Source organism: Monodelphis domestica, chromosome 1, assembly GCF_027887165.1.
Source record: "Monodelphis domestica isolate mMonDom1 chromosome 1, mMonDom1.pri, whole genome shotgun sequence".
In the NCBI taxonomy this organism is placed as follows: domain Eukaryota; kingdom Metazoa; phylum Chordata; class Mammalia; order Didelphimorphia; family Didelphidae; genus Monodelphis; species Monodelphis domestica.
The window spans coordinates 570,328,121-570,348,043 of record NC_077227.1 but is presented as its reverse complement, the minus strand read 5'-3'; the positions used below and the strand labels follow the sequence as shown (position 1 = coordinate 570,348,043).

The 19,923-nt window shown below is 37.9% G+C and overlaps 1 protein-coding gene across 1 annotated transcript in view; it reads left to right on the top strand.

Annotated features, from left to right (window-relative positions):
• Positions 1-19,479, top strand: part of ANTXR1 (ANTXR cell adhesion molecule 1) — a 334,340-nt gene extending 314,861 nt beyond the window's left edge. Inside the window, exon 18 of the mRNA XM_001381658.4 lies at positions 14,145-19,479. Within this exon, the coding sequence (XP_001381695.2) occupies positions 14,145-14,405 (261 nt within the window). The 3' untranslated portion in view covers positions 14,406-19,479. The remainder of the gene's footprint in view (positions 1-14,144) is intronic.
• The last annotated feature ends 444 nt before the right edge of the window (positions 19,480-19,923 follow it).

Below are 19,923 nucleotides of genomic sequence, written 5' to 3'. Positions count from 1 at the left end.
GAAAACAATCTAATACTGTGGGAGCTTCCAGGATTCTTAGCAACCTATTACCAAAACAGTGATTCAAATTTGCTGGCATATGCTACAGCTAAAAACATTTGGCCCTGCTCTTCTGTTCTGGGTAGCAGAAAAAGAATGATGTCCTGTAAACTGATCTTTCAACTAAATTATATGGTCCAAATGTCCCAGTGTTTGTATTGGCTTCTCTTATTTCAATTTCCTACTTAATTTTTTTAAATTACAAACATAATAGCTTGTCAAAAACAAATAATTAAACACACAAGAGAAGTAGTAAAACCTGAACAAGGTAGAACCAAACAAATTAACAATTAAGCAAGAAATGCTTGTTTAATGTGTTCCCTTCTAGGCATCTCTGAAATTCCTCTGCCCTAATAAAAACTTAATTTTAACATTCTCCCACAGAGGGACATAAGTGTTATATATACTAACTGATCAGTTATATGTGATAATTGACCATATTCTATATTGTCTAGCACCTCTTCTCTAAAAGATTTGGAAGTGAATTATCAAAAGCAATAACATTAAAAATCCCAGGAGACTGCCAGTTTCTTGAAGGCAGGACTATTCATTTTTGTCTCTAAATCACCAATGTCTCACACAATACCTTATACAGAGGAGTCAATTAATTACTTTTTATGAAACTGAATAATAATGTCATATCACATCGAAGCTGGATTACTACTTGTCCATTCACCTACTATGTACCCAAAACTAGGTAAACTAAAAACTAAAATGAAATGACTCCACAATGAGCTTACCACAAGGAGTTTTCCATTGGAGGAAAACAATATTCCACAGAGAAGGAAAAATAAAATAGGTATCTGCTCCAAAATATTCAAGCTATCCTCTGGTCAAATATCATTCTCACTCCTTCCCCATCCTTGGGACTCCCACACCTGCTACTTCCTTGGTTTCCAAGGTTACCTTTGCCTCTTCTTCCTCTGATCATAGCCTCCCACTGGCTTCCCAGACCTCAGCTCCCCTATGTATTTGTTATTTTCCCTCATTCAAAAGCAAATTCCATCCAGAGAAGGATTGACTTTCTTTCATTTGTATCATTACTTTACTCAGTGTTCTTGACTTTGAATGTCTATCCTATTCCTCCCAGTGGCTTATCTCCTAGAAATACTTCTGTGGAGATTACTTTGTATTTAAATAAAGCATTTCTTAAGCACATACTATGTGCCCCATGGGCAGCTAAGTGGTGCAGTAGAGATAGTGTGCCAGGTCTGAAGTCAGGAAGATTCCTCTTCCTGAGTTCAAATCTGACTTCAGACACTTATTAGCTGTGTGACCCTGGGCAAGTCCCTTAATGCCTGTTTCCTCATAAATAAAAAGAGTTAGAGAAGGAAATGGCAAACCAACCACTTCAGTATCTTTCCCAAAAAAACTCCAAAAAGGATCACAAAGACTTGGACAGGACTGAAAAGCAACTAAAAAAAACTGGTGTAGAGGATGTATTATAAAAGGTAATCCCCTAAAAGAGCATTAAGAGAGTATTGTAGTCTATGTAAAATGTATGGAGAAGAGGGCTAGTGAAAAAGATCTTTTGTAGTGGTAGAATCAATATGACTTGGCAATTGAGAGGATCTTATTTGTCCACGTGGGGATTGGCACAGGAGACTCCAAAGGTATTTTCTAACTGAGATTTAGAACAAGGATTTCAGGGTTCTTTCCATGATGTCGTGTGTACTTCTTCCATGTCTGCGTGCCTCGGTGTGTATGCCATTTACATCCTTTGGTATTGCTGGTTTCACATAACCAAGGCTCTTCACTTGAAACTCCTTCCAATGCCTCATCATGGCACGAAGGTGACCCTGACCTTGGGTGTCCCAGATGGAAAGGTTCAAAGACTAGCCAATGGTCTTTCATCCCAACGCCACCAGCCGAAGAAAGTCAGATGGTTGGCAGGGTGATGATTTTTTTTCTATCCACTGTAACTCATGTGAATCGCCTATAAAGGCACAGAGGTATCTCAGGCTGGGTTAGAGGAGGGAAATCACAAGCCCTGGAAGTATTAAATAACTTTCACTGCAAGGTTTATAAAATGCTTTCTTCCCAATAAGGGGAAGGAAAAGAGGAAGGACTGGGGAAAGAAAAAGAACAAGCATTTGTTAAGAACCTACTATGTGCCAGGCAGTGTGGTAATAACTTTACAAATATTATTTCATTATGATATTTATATAGCATGGATTTATATAATACACAATATTATATTATCTCATTATTATACCCAGTTTATTGATGATGAAATGGAGGCAGAGTTTAAGTAATTGCAGCAATTATGAGGTTAAGTGATTTGCTTAGGATCATAGAGTTAGTAAACTTCCAGGGCCAGATTTGAATGCATCTTCCCAGAAATACCATGATCTCTACCTCTCCTGGTTATTAGAGACAACATATTGGACTATGCCTCTAACAACCAGGAGAGGTACAGATCATAGTATTTCAATGTTATATATGAGGGAATACAACCAACCAATCAATAAACCTTTATTAAGGACATATTGTATAGGCCAGCAACAATACGAAGCCCTAAAGATTCAAAAAGAGGCAAAAGACAGTCCCTGCCCTCAAAAAGCTTACAATCTAATGGGGTAGACAACAGGCAAACAAATATATACAAAGCAAGCTATACCCAGGGTAACTAGGAAATAATTAAGAGGGAAGGCACTAGAATTAAGAAGGATTGGAGAAGGCTTCCAGCAAAAGGAGGAATTTTAATTTGGGCTTAAAAGAAGCTAGGGGAGCTTTCCAGGCATTGGGAAGTGAAAGTGCCTAGAGTAGAGCATCTGCTCTATTCAGGGCACTAGGGAGGTGCTTTGGAGTTAGAAGTATTATGGGCTCGAGCTGATGTCCAGCTGGGGATAGAACATGTAAATCTATGAAGAGTTAAATAGAAGTATTAAGTAATAGTCGAAAAAATAAAAACAGCAACAAGCCAGTATAAGTGCTGAATGATTATAAACCACAGTGCAAGGCATCCAGAGGAGGGAGAGAGCCCTGAGTGCCTCGGGGCTACTGGAAGACTATATGGAAAAGGCACTTAAGGCCGAGTGAATTGCCAGCTGTGTCCCTCTTTGAAGAAGTATCAAGGCCTTTCCCGAATGTAGGACATTACTGCTGGACTTGCCTCGGTGCTCCCAGGATCGGGATTGCATGGATGCTGAGGCTACAGCCCCACTGGCCCTTAGGAGATGCTCTCCTCGGATAGCTGTATCCCCCCAACCCCCAGGAAAACCATCTCTTGGTCTGAGAGCCTCTGCTGAGGAGCCTCTCGAAGCTTAACTTGGCTGGTGCTCACACAACAGACACAGTCCATTGCCTGGACTGTGCTCAAGGATTTTCTGGCATGGTAAAGCCTGCCTGTGACTGGCATACTGACAGAGACTCTAAGAATTCAAGGGGCCTCCTATGCCACCATAAGATTCTAGAAAAGGTCATTAGCAGAGCTTTGTTCTACTGAGCCAAAAATGCAATTCAATGTAGAGAGCATGCATGTGCACACATGCACACACACGAAGATAAGGTGGAATAAAAGAAAGAGAATTGCAATCAAAGTCTGAGAGCCATCAAAAATGAGGCAAAGTCAAGAAAAAACGATCTGGGAGTAAAAATCAGCACTGATGTGAAAGGTGTAGTGTAGCAGAAGGTGAAAAGTCTTAGAATGCCAAAATCTGAGTGCTGACTCTGCCACCTGCTCACTGTGTGATCTTGGGCAAAATTCTTCTCCCTCTGGGCCTCAGTTTCCTCATCTGCTCAAAGATGGGGGATGGACTTGAGGATCTCTAAGATTCCTTGCAGCTGTAATACTCTATGAAATTAGTTCTGCAGCTCAAGAGAGAATTCATATTCCCAGACCTAGCAGCACATTTTCCAAACACCAACTCTTTTATTTTTTTATAAAAGAAAATTAATCTAAGCCTTGGTTCTGACTTCACATCTGTTGGAATGCTGGAATACTGTACAGTGAATTCCAACTCTGGTGTGTTCAATAGAGGAATCTGTCACAGGTGGTAATTATTATGACCTTCAGATCTCCAAGGAAAGGGCTTTAAAAAAACATAAATAAACTGTAACCAAGGCTTATTTTTATAATAAAGCAAAGAAATAACTTGTGTTTAGATGTAGTGAAGAGACAGGATTGGACGACAATTGAAAGATTTGTTTCCACAGCCAAAAGGTATGGATTAAGTCCAAAACAGTCCTGAGCCTTGGACTTAAATAAAGTATCATTAAAAAGTGGAAAGATCGCTAGCTTTGGAGTCAGATGTGACCTAGATTCAAATCCTCCCTCAATTATTGATTGCCCTAAAATATCTGCTAGCTCCATGACCATGGGCAAGTCATTTAGCCTGTGTTCCAAACAATTCTATAGCACTCATCTTTGAAGCCATAAAAAGAATGATGGCAACTTTAGGGGGACGGATTTCCCTATGCTAACAAACTATATTGATTTCACATAGTTGAGTAGTAGTAGGAACACTGCACCCCAATGAGAGAATAAGAATACAAGTTCCAATAGTGTTATCAATTTGTTTGTGTCATTTAGTAAATGTCTATAATATCTTTTGTGCTGAATAGAGAAAGTTAGAAAGAAATAGTTCCTCTTCTATTTACATTTGACCTGGGGAAATACAATGATGAATGGATGGATGGATGGATGGATGGATGGATGGATGAATGAATGAAAAATCATTTATTAAGCACTATTTACCAGTTCTAAGCTAAATACCAAGACTATAGATACAAGGAATAAGATGGTCTCTGACCCAAGAAGTTTATATTTTAATAGAGAAGAAAATACAGATAGTCCAAGGAGAAGAAGTTTTTGATCTGGGAAGTTACAGGGGTGGTTTGTTGATCAATCATACATTCAGCTGGCATGAGCTTTTAAGAAGCAATGGCAGTATTGAATTGATTATTGTTCCCAGAGCAAGAAATCAAAATGGTGGTTAGGTGGGTAAAAAATGAGGGAGATGAAACCAGCAAGGCAGATTATCAGATCTCTTGGGAAGAAGGTTAGATGTAATGTGAAGGTATTTATCTGTAAGCAGCTAGCAGGCATAGTCTGGAAAGTGCTGAACATGGAATCAGGAAGCCCTCCTTGCTTTGTTCTCAGTGAGTTCAAGTGGCAAAGAATTAGAAACTGAAAGAATATAAATCATTCTTTTAATTATGCTGGACTAACGTGATGCACATTTTGACAGAATTACTACTACAATAAATTGGTAGATGAAGGAAATGCAATAAATACAATATTTCTGAATTTCAACAAAGCATTTGACAAAGTTTCTCAAGATATCTTGAAGACTAAGTGCAATGATATACAGGTGGTCTAATCAAGTAGTCCCAGAACTGACCAGAAGACTAGACCTCAAAAATGTTGACTGTCAGCCTCTAATGCTAAATTACAGGACTTTGCTCTCAGACCATTTCTGTTCTTTGCTCTGGTCAGATAACATGGGGAATATTTAGATAGGGATTGAACTAGATGACCTCATCTAATTAGCACAAGTCATATCCAACTCTTCATGATCCCATTTGAGGGTTTTCTTGGCAGAAATACTGGAGTGGTTTACCGTTTCCTTCTCCAGCTCATTTTACAGATGAGGAAAATTACGCAAAAAGGATTAAGTGACTTGCCCAGGGTCACACAGCTAGTAAGTGTCTAAGGCTATATTTGTCCTCAGGAAAAAGAGTCTTTCTGACTCCAGGCCTGACATTCTATCCACTGTATCACTCTATCATCCCTGAAAAACACTATTATTTTTTTATGTGAAAACTGAGAAAGGGCAAATTAACACAAATTATCAAAAATGCCAATTAATTTGGAATTTTAATTTTCAAAGATTTATCAATCCCAAAGTTCTGCTTATTATGGCTCATGTACACAGATATAGTTTCAAAGATTCCTAATGTGAGAGAGAGAAAAGGGCACTGGATTTAGAGGCACAGAATTTGAATTCAAATCCCAGTTTTGATACTCATTACCTGAATGACCTTGATCAAGTCTCTTAATCAATCTGTACCTCAATTTCCTTCTGTGTAAAATAAAGGGCATGAACTTCCTAATGACTCTCCTACTTCTAAATCCTGTAACAACATATTATAATCATCTAGTGGCAGGATGGTAGAGTCAAAAACAATTTGAAGTTAGGAAAAACTGGAGTTCAAATTCTACAGCTGCCTCTGGCCTTGAGCAAATCCCTTGGGTTTCTGTTCATACTGTAAGGGGGGGAAAGAGCTTAATTTTAAAAAGGTTGGACTGGATGAAATTAAAAATAAAAATTAAAAAAAGGTTGGACTAGATTATGTAAGAGTATGGTCACCAGAAATTTAATTTATTCCAAAGAGACTTATTTACAATTTATTTACAAAATGTAGAAAGAGTGAAATAAGAAAAATCAGAGAGAGGATATGCTAAGCACTCCAATGAATGAAGAAGTGTCCCTCACAGGAAGTGACTTCTCCTTTTAAAGACACTTCTTTTGCATCACTTCCTGTTTCTTCCTCCACTTTTTACATGGACAAATCATAGTCTAAAGCCTTGCTTAGGACTGCCCAGGAGGCAGTCAGTCAATTCTGATTTGTGACCCACTATCACACACATGGGTCACAGACCTCCCACTTAATGATCAAGTGGGATGTTTACACTTTTGGTGATTAGATCTAAAAAAATGGGCAGATCTTCCCACTCAGATTTAAGTAGGGTATTTTAAACATAGGCAGGGGTTACAATTTAATCTTCACAATACCAATTAGGTTTAGAGACCTAAAAGATCTTAGAATTGCTCACCAAGAAAAGTAGACCTCAAGTTACCTTTAGTAACTTAATGACTTAATGGCCTCTAGGTTTTCCATCTTCATAGGAGGGATGCTAGAGAACTTTAAAAATTAAGAGAGATGACCTGTGAATCAGGGCAAAAGGACCCTTGTATATGTTATGGATAAAGGCTTTAAACTAATGTTTACATCAACTAAGTACAATTAACAAATCCATTAATGAGTTTTGCACACACTTCTTTATGAATGTGTTCATTTAAGCCCCAAATATCCCAGATATTGAAACATGAAAAAAAAATTTTAAACTGTCGAATGAACCATCTATCTGCTTTGTGAGTTTTTCATCACTGAAGGTCTTCCCTCAGTAGAGACTGAATACACAGATTAAATGGCATTAACAGGGACACAGTAAGTAGGCTGGGGAACTCTGAAAGTGCAAGCTTGACTAGGTGACATGTGAGGCTCATATTCCATGTCTCCAATTCTGTAAGTCTTTGGATCTAAGCCTTTGGTTCTTCATCTATAAAACAAGGATAATAATACTTGTACTCCTTAGCTCACAGGATCAAATGAGATAATGTCTATAAATCTCTTTGCAAACTATAAAACGCTTATATAAATGTGTGAGCTGTTCTTATTACCCTGACTCATACATGCCTACCCAATCTCATGAATATACATATTCATAGTTGCCAATTGCTGGCGTTGGCCAATCCCTGACAAAGTCAGGTCAAATCAAGTCAAAAAGCATTTACTTATATGCCTACCAAGTTCATTGTATTTGCTCAATGTAAACATCAGTTTTAAGTCTTTATCTATAACATACACAAGGGTACTTCTTGCCCAGAACCACAGGTCATCTGTCTTAAATCCTATGTTCTTTAGCTTCACTCTATGAAGATGATCCCACTGCTGAGAATACACAAAAAGGCAAAAGATGGCCCCTTCTCCCAAGGAGCTCATAGTCTAATGGAGGAGACAACATGCAAACAAATATGTACAAAAAATATATAAAGAATGAATTGGAGATCATCTAAGAGGCTGCTTATAGAAGGTGGGATTTACGATGGACACTGAAGGAAGCCAGGGAAGCCAGGAGATGGAGATGAGGTGGAAGAAAATTCCAGGTATGCAAGACATTGAAAAAACCTACATCAGGATATAGAATAACATCTTTGAGGAATACCTAGAAAGCTAGAGTAATTGGATCACAGGGAACATGGATAGGAGTAAGGCATTCAAACAAACTGGAAAGGCAGAAACAAGTCAGATAACAAAAACCTTTAAAAGACAAAAGGATTTTATATTTGATCCTAAAGGAAAAAAAGGAGTCAGATGAGTTTATTGATTGGAGGAAGGGTGTTGGTTAACACTGACAGACCTGTGCTTTTGAAAGATCAATTTTGCAGCCTTATGGTGGATGGACTTAAGTGGGGAGAGATTCAATCAGCAGTTTAGATGGGAGACAATGAGGGCTTGCACCAAGATGTTTGCAATATCAGAGGAGATAAGGTAGTACAAAAGAGAAATATAACAGAGGTACAATCGACAAGACTTGACTTGGATTTAGGGGATGAGAGTGAGGACTTGAGGATAACACCTAGGTTGTGAGCCAAGGTTCTTAGGAAGACAACAGTGTCCTTAGCAGTAATATGGAAGGGAAGAAGTGGGAAGGTTGAGAGGGGAAAATAACAAGTTTAGCTGAGTTTACGATGTCTACGAAACATGTTGAGTTTGTCAATAAAATATCCAGTTCAAGATGTCCAATAGACAGTTGGAAATGCAAGACTAGAGATAAAGAGATATTAGGGCAGGACAAATAGATATGAGATTATACACAGAGACTGATACACTGTGGTACAATTGAAGGTAATGGACTTCTCCATTAGGGACAATTCAATGTCCCTGAACAATCTGCAGGGATCTAAAAAATACTATCCACAAGCAGAGGATAAACTGTGGGAGTTAAAACACGGAGGAAAAGCAACTGCTTGACTACAGAGGTGGAGGGGATATGACTGAGGAGAGACTCTAAATGAACACTCTAATGCAAATACCAACAACACAGAAATGGGTTCAAGTCAAGAACACATGTGATACCCAATGGAATCATGCGTCAGCTATGGGAGAGGTGGTGGGAGGGGGGGGAGGAAAAGAAAATGATTTTTGTTTCCAATGAATAATGTTTGAAATGACCAAATAAAATAATGTTTAAAAAATAGATATGAGAATCATCAGCATAGAGATGATAATTGAATTCATGGTTGCTGATGAGATCACCAAGTGAAATAGTATAGAAGAAGAGGGGAAAATTCAGGATGAAGTCCCCTGGGACACCCTCAGTTAATATGCAAGACTTAATGAAGAATAATTGAGGAGTGGTCAGATACTAAGGAGGAATATCAGGAAAGAATATTTTCACAAAAACCTAGAGTAGAGAGCCTAGGGAAAAGAATATGATAGTGACAAAGACTACCTAGGCTAGCAAAGAATGATATCGAAAAAAAGATTAGACATGACCATAAGATATCATTAGTAACTTTAGAGAGAATAGTTTTCAGTTGAAATGAGACTGGAAGCCTGTAGAGGGTTGAGAGTGAAAAGAAAGGAAGTAGAGAGATTTAATATAGATGATCTATTTGTAGAGTATTTGAAGGAAAGCTTCAGCCAGTACTTCTAATCTCTAAAAATGCAATGGGGTTTGGAGGCAGCTGGGTAGGTAGATTAATGGATTGAGAGCCAGACCTGGAGATGAGGTTCTGAGTTCACATTTGACATCAGATACTTCCTAGCTTTGCAACTCTGGGCAAGTCACTTAACCCCCCTTGCCCAGTCTTTATTGCTCTTCTCCCTAAGAACCAATACCTAGTATTGATTCTAAGACAGAAGATAAGAGTTGTTTATTTGTTTTTAAAAAGCAATTGAGTCTATGAAAATTCATTTCCCATTCCAAGCTTCAATTCCGCTACTTCGCTTTTGTTCCCAGATCTCTAAGCCTTCCCTTCTTCTCCATCAAAGTCAAGGACCATTTTTATGCAGGTGAAATTTGGTTGATAATTAGTCACTTTGCACATGAACTTGCAAAGCAGTCATAAAAGAGGGGAGAGATATGGAACAAATCTACTGGGGATGATAAGATCAAGTGAGGGTTTTTTGAGGAAAGTGAAACATAGGTATATTTGTCAGCTATGATAGGCAAGCAGACAGTAGCTAGGGAGATATTTAAGTGAGAGAAATGCTCCCCATCTCCAGAGAGAGAACTGATGGAGTCTAACTGCAAATTGAAGCACATTATTTTTTACTTTATTTTATGTGTGTTTTGGGGGCTATGTTTTCTTTCATATGACTAATATGGAAATATGTTTTGCATGACTGCACACATATAACCTGTATCAAATTTCTTGCCTTCTCAATGAGGGTGGGGGAAAATTTGGAACTCAAATTTTAAAAAAATATATTAAAATTGTTTTTACATGTAATTGCAAAAAAAAAGATATATTTTTTAAAAGATAAGAGAGAGAATGGAAATGATAGAAGAGGCAATGTACTGGAGAAGACAGAATGGAATGGGATTATTTAATCATATAGAAGGGTTTGCCTTGGCAGGAAGAATCACCTTTTCTTATGAGACTGGTATGAAGGAGGAGATAGTGTTGGAAAGAATTTGAGTACTATGAGATGAAGAAGGCAGAGGGGGGGAGGGGGGAAGGGAGCTCTTGATGAATGGCCTCAATTTTTTCAGCAAAATACCAGGCAATATTCTCAGATCAGCGAATGAGGTAGGGGGAGCCATGGGAAATTTGCAGAAGGATGAAAATATTGGGTACCTGTAGCATCAATCTTAGTTTCAACAGAACACCTAAGAAAATTTTACAATGACATTCAGTTTGTCCTAAATAGAGGCCAAAGAAATCAAGAAGTATATGCCATTATGTGATCACTGCTGACTCACTGTCTATGGTGTTCTGTTTGCATCTTGCTGTGTATCCTGGATTTGGATGCTTTGATCCATGTTGTAACTATTATTTCGTAAGCCCAATATTTCATCACATTTCATTTACTCAATTTGTACACATTCCCCAAACACTAATTCCTGCCCAAAGTCAATCTTCAGGCATAATCATACACTCATAGTAGCTCCCTCTGTAACTTCAAAAAAGCATAGCCTTTACATTGAGTAGTACTAGTCTTAAGGCTTTCCATTCCAAAGTAGCAGTCTTGTTCATTGCCTTTAGAGCATTTCAAGCCTAATGTATCCCATAATCTAAGGTACTTTTCAACTCAGCTCCTACTGTTCCATGATGATTGTAAATCATTGTCCATCTGGAGAGAGTGGCCCATCTCTGAACTCTAGCCTCCATGACATGCTGTTTAATTTACTTCTCAATGATTTAGATGAAGCTATCAATGCCAATTTGTGAATGATGGAAAGTCGTGAAAGGATGGCAAATAGGCTAAATCATAAGATTGTGTTTTTAGATCTAGAAATTATCCAGTCCAACCTCCTCTTACATAGGAGAAAACAAAATAAAGAGATTAAGAGATGTATTCAAGGTAGTAAGCAGAAATCTGGGATAATGACAATTTAGCTTACCAATCATTCTGGAGAAAAAGATCTGAGAGTTTTAGTGAATTGCAAAATCAATGAGAATTGATGATACACTATAGCTTCCCACAATGGGATGAAGAATTTCAAGAATCTGAAGACAGGGAGTTAAGAAACAATGGAAATCTGGTATTCAAAATGATAGGACTATAATCCTAACACATCAAGAGTATTTTTCCATTGAGACACTCAAATCTATGTCATCTTAGGACAGCTTAAAAGAAATCAGAGTGTTTTGTAGAAGATATACTATCTTTCAATACTAAAGAAATAGTAACATGAGAGGGGGATTGAGATTATTTTTTCTTGTTACCAGGAGATAGAACAAGAAGTGATGCATAAAAATTAGAAGTATACTTTAGCTCAATCCCTAGAACTTTTAACAATTATAGATGTCCAAAAGAGGAACAGATTCCCTGGGAGGCAATAAAATAGTTGCTAGAGGATCACTTGTTGGCAATGCTGGAGAGAGGATTTACACATCAAAAATAGGTTGGATTCAATAACCTGTGAGGTTTGGTCAAACACTAAGTCTGCATAGGGGAGTCATGGGAGATAGCTAAAGAGATAATAGTTTATTGATTAACCAACATTTATTAAGGCTCTACTATGTGCCAGGGACTGCACTAAGCACTGAGGTTACAAAAGAAAGCAAAAAACAATCCTTGCCTTTACAAAGCTTAAAGTCTAATGGTATCAACAAATACAAATTATACAAAGCAATAAGAAATAATTAAAGAGAGGAGACGCTGGAATTGAGAAGGGTTGCAAAGTAAAAAGATTTTAGTTGGAACTTAAAGGAAGCTGGTGAGATCCAAAGTCAGAGTGAAGGAGGGAGAGCATTCCAGTCATGGAGGACACCAGAGAGAATGCCCAGTACCCAGAGAGAGAGTGCCTTATTCATGGCACAGCTTGTGAAAGTCATAAATGACAGACTAGTCAGGTCCAGATAGTTAGACTCATCTGAACAGTTAGATATGGACAGAGTTTTTTTGGCAAAATGGCCATATCAAGTAGTTATAGATCCTCCAGTTGTACTACAGACAAACTTTTAGAGGCAATATCATCTAGTACTCCTCTCCCTACCTCAGAAATCTTATTCCCTTTCCTGCCTTTTATTGTAATAAAACACTTTATTCCTCATGTGATCTTTGGAAAGTCATTTAATCTCCTTGTGTCTCAGTTTTCTCAGCTGAAAAATGAGTAGAGTTGGAGTCATTGGGTCATAAATTCCCTTCAAATTCTAAATCTATAATCTTATAATCCTAGTATTTTTTTAAAAGCAGAATTGGGCATCAATAGTTCAGGGTGTAAAGTTCAAGCAAGACGAGAGATAGAGGGCAAAAACCTTCTTTTAAGAAATTCTTTAGTGTATTAACCATGTTGATGACTGCTGATAAAAAGTTATTGTTTTATTTTGATTCAAGTGCATCTTAATATGATATGGTTCCCAACTCCACCATAGGGAAAATAGAGAGCGTATTTATTAAGCACATAAGCATGTGCCAAGCAATGGGCTAAATAAACTCTATGGATACAGATAGACAATTTAAGCAAGATAGTCTCTACTATCAAGAAATTCACTTTCTAATGGAGAAGGCAATACAAAAAGGGAAGCTGGAAGCTGAGGGAGGGTGGAGAAGGAATGCATCATGATTTTCACATGGCTAGGAAATGAAGTTAAGGACTAGATTATGGACAAGATAAAGCAAAAGCTCCCCTCCCAGAAGCAAATGTGGTTCCAGCAGAAGTCTGAGTTTCAGGTTGGAAAGAAAGCTAAAGCAAGAACTGTATGTTCAATGAGTCATCAGATTTACATGAGAGCCAAAGAAACCTATTCAGCACATCCCAAAAGTCTCAATGTCATTCTAAGCTTAAAATGGTGCTAAGACTTTTGGGATACCCTGCATACTCTTGAGCTTTTTGAGAAAGGTATAGCACCCCTCATATGGGCAGTAATAATCCCAGTGACCCATGCTTTGCATTGGTCAAAACACAAATCTACAGTACTGTATTCCATTCTGGGTACCATGTTTTATGTAGGACGTATGCAAGCTGGAGAGCATCCAGAGGTGAGAAATAGATAGGAAGGGACGTTAGAATCAGGGCATATGAGATTAAGTGGAAATATTCGAGGAGTTTAACCTGAAGAGAAGTCTTAGGTGGAATATAACGGTTGCATTTAAATACTTGAAGATATTATGCCAAAGGAGAGAGCAGGTTTTATTTGGTCCTAGAGGGCAGAACTAGGACTGCTAGATTGAGTTATGGTAAAGAAAATTGAGGTTTGTTGCTACCGATTAGGGGGTGGGGAAGACTGGCCCTTATTAGAGACCTTTAAGCAAAGGGTAAATGACCATTTATCAGACCATTTGTAAAGGAGATGGTTTAAGTGGTTGCTGTGGTCCCTTTGTGAAACTCTGAAGTTTTGTGAAATATATGTGTATTTATCTATGGTTACATATACAAATATATACACACATGGGGGGGTGTTTATACACATATAAATATATATTTATGTGCCCACACTTATGCATGTACATATACATATGTATATGCCTGTGTCCATATGGAGGGAATAAACCAAAAATAGATTGAAATGGATGGAGAGAGAATAAACCAAAAATGATCAAAAATGGACACACACACACACACACCCCACACAGAAATTTTTATCGGTTTTGAGATAGCAATGTTGTCTAACCTTTTTTCTTCTCTGCTTTTCTTTCAGGGACGGTGCATCAATTTCATGCGAGTGAAGAACAATCCACCTGCCAAGTACCCACTCAACAACACCTATCACCCCACTTCTCTGCCTCCTGCCCCCATTTATACTCCTCCACCTCCTGCTCACCTCTCCACTCCCCCACCTCCTAGCTCTCCCACACCCCCCACACCTAGTCTACCTTCCACACTTCCCCCACCTCCTCATGCCCCACCCCCCAACCGAGTGCCACCACCCTCTCGTCCCCCACCTCGACCTTCTCTCTAGAATCCAGAAAATATCCTTCCAGCTCTCTCAGATGCCTTGGGGAAGAAATCCCACTACAGTATTATCGTATACACCTTCCAAGTCAAAGAGGGCTTTTGTTTTCAGAAATGGGTGGCAATCAAAGAAATCACACACACTTTTTTTTTTAATTTAGAAGCAATAATAAACTGACAACTTCAGAGCCAGCCAAAAGAAAAAGAGAAGTTTGAAAGTGCCTTTTGAAAGAGCAGGCAGGCAGGGAGGCAACATAAGTAATGTTGTCTAATCTCCACCTCTGGAAGGAGGACATTATGAGATTTTCCCTGGGGTCCGAAGAGAATCAGCATGTTCTTTTTTACAATGCAATCCTGTAAATCATGAACCCACAATTCATAGCCTTTATATGGCCTAAATGGGAATATGTCCCATGGAGACTGGCAAGGAAATAATTTCCTTGTACTTGAAATGCAACGTGTGATTAGAAACCATATTCCTGGAATTCTCAATGACTTTCCCCCAATTCTACTGCACTCCATGCCCATGCTAGCCTTGACCTTGAGATTTCAGGAATTAGTCTTCTGACTCTTGCAGAGTTGTAACATACCTTTTAAATCAAAGGAGGGTTTGGGAGTTTTGTTTTGTTTTGTTTTATATTGATTTCTAGCAAGAATCAGTCAGTCAGCTATGCCATAGAAGAGTTTGAAACTCAATTGGTGGACATCTGATAAGTATACCATTGAAGAGCATTGAAGAAGGTTATAAAGACCAAATATCTTTCCCTGCCTGGACCATGACAGCCACAGTGAAGTGGAAGCAAGTGTTTGTTGATGGATTGGGGTATGTTGCTTTGTAGAAGTGAAAATAATTAAAAGTCATTCAGAGAAAATCAGCGTGTGTGTAAAACAGGAGCCAATTGCTTCAAAAATTTAATGAATCCCAGAAGGTCAGAGTTGACAAGATACCAACCTCTTCATTTTACAGACAAGGAAACTGAGGCTCACAGAGGTCCAGTGGCTTGTCCAAGTCACATATGTACTAATTAGAGGTATGAAGCCAGGAGTCAGAAATCAAGTCCTCTGATTATATATCCAATACTTTTTCCATTTCAAATAAACTTTGTATAAAAAAAGGAAAAACTTAGTAAGGGGACCAGGCCTTTCAGTCCCACTGAAATAGTTCTTAAAATCTGGAGCTCATCAGGAGTTAGTATACCACCAGCTTTCCCATACTCTGATCTTCAGTCAGATTGTATTTCTTATGGTTACCTTATGCCCTAATCATTTAATGACTTCCATTCATGTCCAGAATCGCAGGTTAGCTAAGGCTTTCTGAGATGTGTGGCATGAAGAAAAGATGCACTCAGGGTTTGTTCCTTCCAAATTGAAAATGAATCTACCTTCCCAAAATGTAATCATTAGAATTGGTTCCCATAAATCAAGATTTATTTTTAAGTGTCATTTCAAACTGAACCTTTAACGTCTAAATGATTCTAGCTTATTGTTAAGGGAAGTGGAAGGGTGGAATAAAAAAGGTATGGGAGGAGGTTTGGTGTTGGAATAGGAGGCTCATTCCCAAGCCCTTTGGGTACTATGAAAAATATGAGGGTGTTTGTGTATATATTTCTTCTCTGGTGTTCAAGATAATCAAGTCCATCCTTTATCATCTGTTGGCCAAAGTGAAGTCAGGCCAGATGTGCAATATAGAAGTAGGTCAGTAAGGAATACATTGGCTGCAATTTCACAAGCAGACCTTGGGCCCACCCAGCTCTATGGCCTAACCTAGAAAAGGCTATAAGTCAACTTTCTGAACATCTGCCTTCATTACACAGTACTAGAAGGAAATCAAGATAGCTTACAGTGATATTCTCTACCCTACCCAGTTTTCCTTCTCTTTTCCTGCAGGCTGAGTAGAGGGTTAAAAATGTGGCTCCCTACACAATATAGGGTGAGGGGAACCACAAGAGGCCCTGACCCTTCAAAATTACTCAAACCCCAAATAACTTACTGTGATAACTGAAATTCCTACTAATCACTGCTTTTGGTTCCATGGCATATATTCCCTGAGAGGAATTTCATGTTAAAATGCAAGAATCTACTTTGGTTTAGATTAGCTAAAATGCCACAATTTCCTTGGGGAATGTGAAATTTTTAACCCAGCAATCCACCTGTCTTAAACTTAGTAATTAAATCCTATTGAACTGCCCTAGATACATAGAGATTAAGGGACTGGCGCGGGGTCATATCACTACCAAGTCAGAACTTCATATAGTTACTAAGGATTGGACCCAGGTTTTCCTGATTCTAAGCCTGGTATACATTCCGTCATATTGCTTGTTATTTGAATTAGTATATCAAATTATATTCACAGACCTAAAAAGTCATAACCCCATGTTTTACAGAAGTAAACTCCTTCTCAATTTTGCCTAGAATGTGCCCTGTCTCTTAGGAAATCATCAGATATCAATGCTGAAAGGGATCTTAGAACAGAAAAAAAGAATGTGTCAGAGCTAGAAGAGAACCCAGAACATTGAATGTCAGAGGTGAAAAGAACTGTAGAGATGATTTGGTCCAAACTGCTACCCAGTTAAAAACTGAAACCCAGAAAGAAAATGAGACTTATTAAAAGGGGGTAGTCAGAGACAGAATCCAGATCGCCTCACTCTAGCTCTTGCTACCACACCAAGCTGCCTTCTACCCTTCGAGGAATTTTTCAGGATTTCCTTTATAACTAGAGATTCCAGTGTTTTAGATCTTGGCAGATTGTTTCCCCCTTCCCCATTTCCAAAGAGAACTTCACCTTCTGCTTTTTATGAACATAATTTTGGAAACAGGGCCAGACAATCCCTGTGCTGTCCTGAATGATACCACTGAACACTGGATCCCAGACACCAGCTGTCCTATTTTGTAGGAAAGGAAATTTCTAACTGGCTTCCAATCCGTTGAGGTTGGAGATTATCAGTCTCATCCATCTGTTTTGTCTGCTGGCAGCTCAGAACAGAATTTTCCCATCCCCTGGGCGGTAGTGGTCTCTGCAATAGCAGTAGCAAACACTGCCCTTCTCCTTCAATATCCTGCCTAGAGGACCCCTCCTGGTGATGGTAGATAGGGCTCAAGATCTCAGAACTGGGACTACTAGATGGTCCCCTCAAAAGCCATGTGATGCAGTATCCCCTGAGCTGGGTCAGGCATCTTTTTTTTATATGCTTGTACTGTGGTAATGTGGAATAATTTCATAAAGGATTGGCAGTGTTTGTTCTTCAAATGTGAAATTTTTTTAAAAAAACCTTTGTGAAAACTACCTTCCTCCAAAAAAAAAATCAAGCATCAAATGATATAGCAATGATGTCAAATGATGTCTTCAGTCATTCATGATGGTCAGGAGTTGGGCAAATTTATATACACTCTAGTGATTGAACCATTATTTTGTTAACAATCTATTAAATACAGAAAAGTATTTCATCAACCATTTTATAAAACATGTCAGGACATATGAGAGTCAGCATCTCTAAATGAAAGAAGCAGAAGACATACAATTGTGATCAGAAAAATACACAAAATGATTTTTCAAAGCCCATGTTGGAGTCCAGTTCCAAATTCATGTTGTATATATTCTTAATGCATGCTTACCATATGTTAGATGGAAGCATTTCCTATCCAATGTGGATAAAGAGAACAGTTGTAGTAAATTATTTTAAAGTCAGTGATATTTCACGGCAGGTACCAAGCTGTGCTTGTTTGTTGTCTCATGATTGTATTGCTTTTTTTATATAAATGTATAAATATTTACTAAAGGGACGAGAACCTATTTTGCATAGCATTAATTAGAATGGATTGTGAGTTCCAATCTGCCTCCAACAGGTCAAGCTGGCTTGTGTGTAGCCTGGGACTTACAGATGTCAACCTATGCTACATTTATATACCAGCTTTACCTCCTACAAGGCTTAATGGCTTGAATATATAAATAGCAAACTTAGGAGGTATTCTGGCCAGAATTTGCTCTGTTAGAAATATTCTTAGAATGAACATAAATGATCTCCTAAGCACAAGATAGAAAAACATAAACATGTAGCACTTAGCACAGTGCCTGAAACATAGTAGATGCTTAATAAATGTCTATCGATGATCATTGATCAATTGATATACTAACCTAGCACAGATTTAATTAAAAAAATTAATGCCATGTAAATAAGGTTGAACCAATTCGTGTATTATATATAGATATATCCAATAAAATCCCATTTATCCAGAATGGTTGGGGAGGAGGTATTCTGATTCATCGAACATTCTAGTTAAACTGAATGTAACTGTATATACCATACATGCATTATCAATTTTCAAAGAATTAAACTATTATGAAGTACACTTAGCACTATGCTGAACATATTTCATCCTTCTTTGGTTATTCATATGGCACTTTGGAAACTTTCAGTCCTCAAAGTCATTGTTATAAACATCCATTATCTTTGTACAATACTGTAGAGGTAGAAGATATGGGATATTGGGTAGAATCTGTACTATGACATACTCTAGAAGTTGCTTTTTAAAAAATAAATCTCAAATGTCATCTTGTTTGTCATTTGTCTCTTTTCATACACAAAGAGTATAGGTAATGCTAATGAATGAACTCCAGAGAATAATGGGTAATCTGCCTTTCTAAAAATGTAATCACTGTAGCAAAGCCTTTTCTCAAATTGTTCTGCCTCTTTGCTAAAATGTTTCACTATCTTCATTGCTGTTCTTCATCCTTTAAACATACAATATTCAAAACTTTTCCAATTATCTCTCCATGCTTCAGCTTCTTTCTCAGCATAAATGCCATCTTTCCAGTGAATCTTTCTCTGCCATAAATGCCCAGGAGAAAGTGATTGTATCCTTCTTGAATTTCCTATAGTACTTTGTCTAGACCTCCTCTTTGTCCTTACCCAGTTCCCTCATGTATCATAATTATTTGAATGCATCTTTCCTGACCCTTCATTTCCTTTTAGACTGTGAGCTCCTCAGGAGCAGGGATTATTTTTCATATCTCTTTGTATTCCTGGCACTGAGCACAGTGCCTTGTACATAGTAGGCACTTAATAAATGTTTGTTGAATTTGTTGTTGAATTAAAACTTCTTTGGAGGGAAGAAAGGGTATTTCATTTCAAGTCTTTGTGCCAATTCATATTAACAAGCTTTTCAAAATCATCTTTGTCAAAAGAAAATGTGGCCTAAACACAAAACTAGATCAAGACTGTCTCCAAATTCTCATTAATGTCTCACTTTACTTAGAAATTTAGACATACTTTTATTCTTTTCAATGGAGAAACACTAGAAACTTTCCCAGTAAATAAGTAAAATAAGAATGCCCTTCTACTCACTGTTTTGTGACATGGTTCTAGAAAAGAAAGGCACCACAAGTCAAGAGAAAGAAGAGGTATAAACATTGACAAAGACCAAATATTCCCTATTTTCAGACTGTGTGATGATTAATTTTGTCTTTTAATACCTTAGAATTAGTAAATAAACAAATTCTAATAATAGTTTCTGTAAAGAAGCAGAAT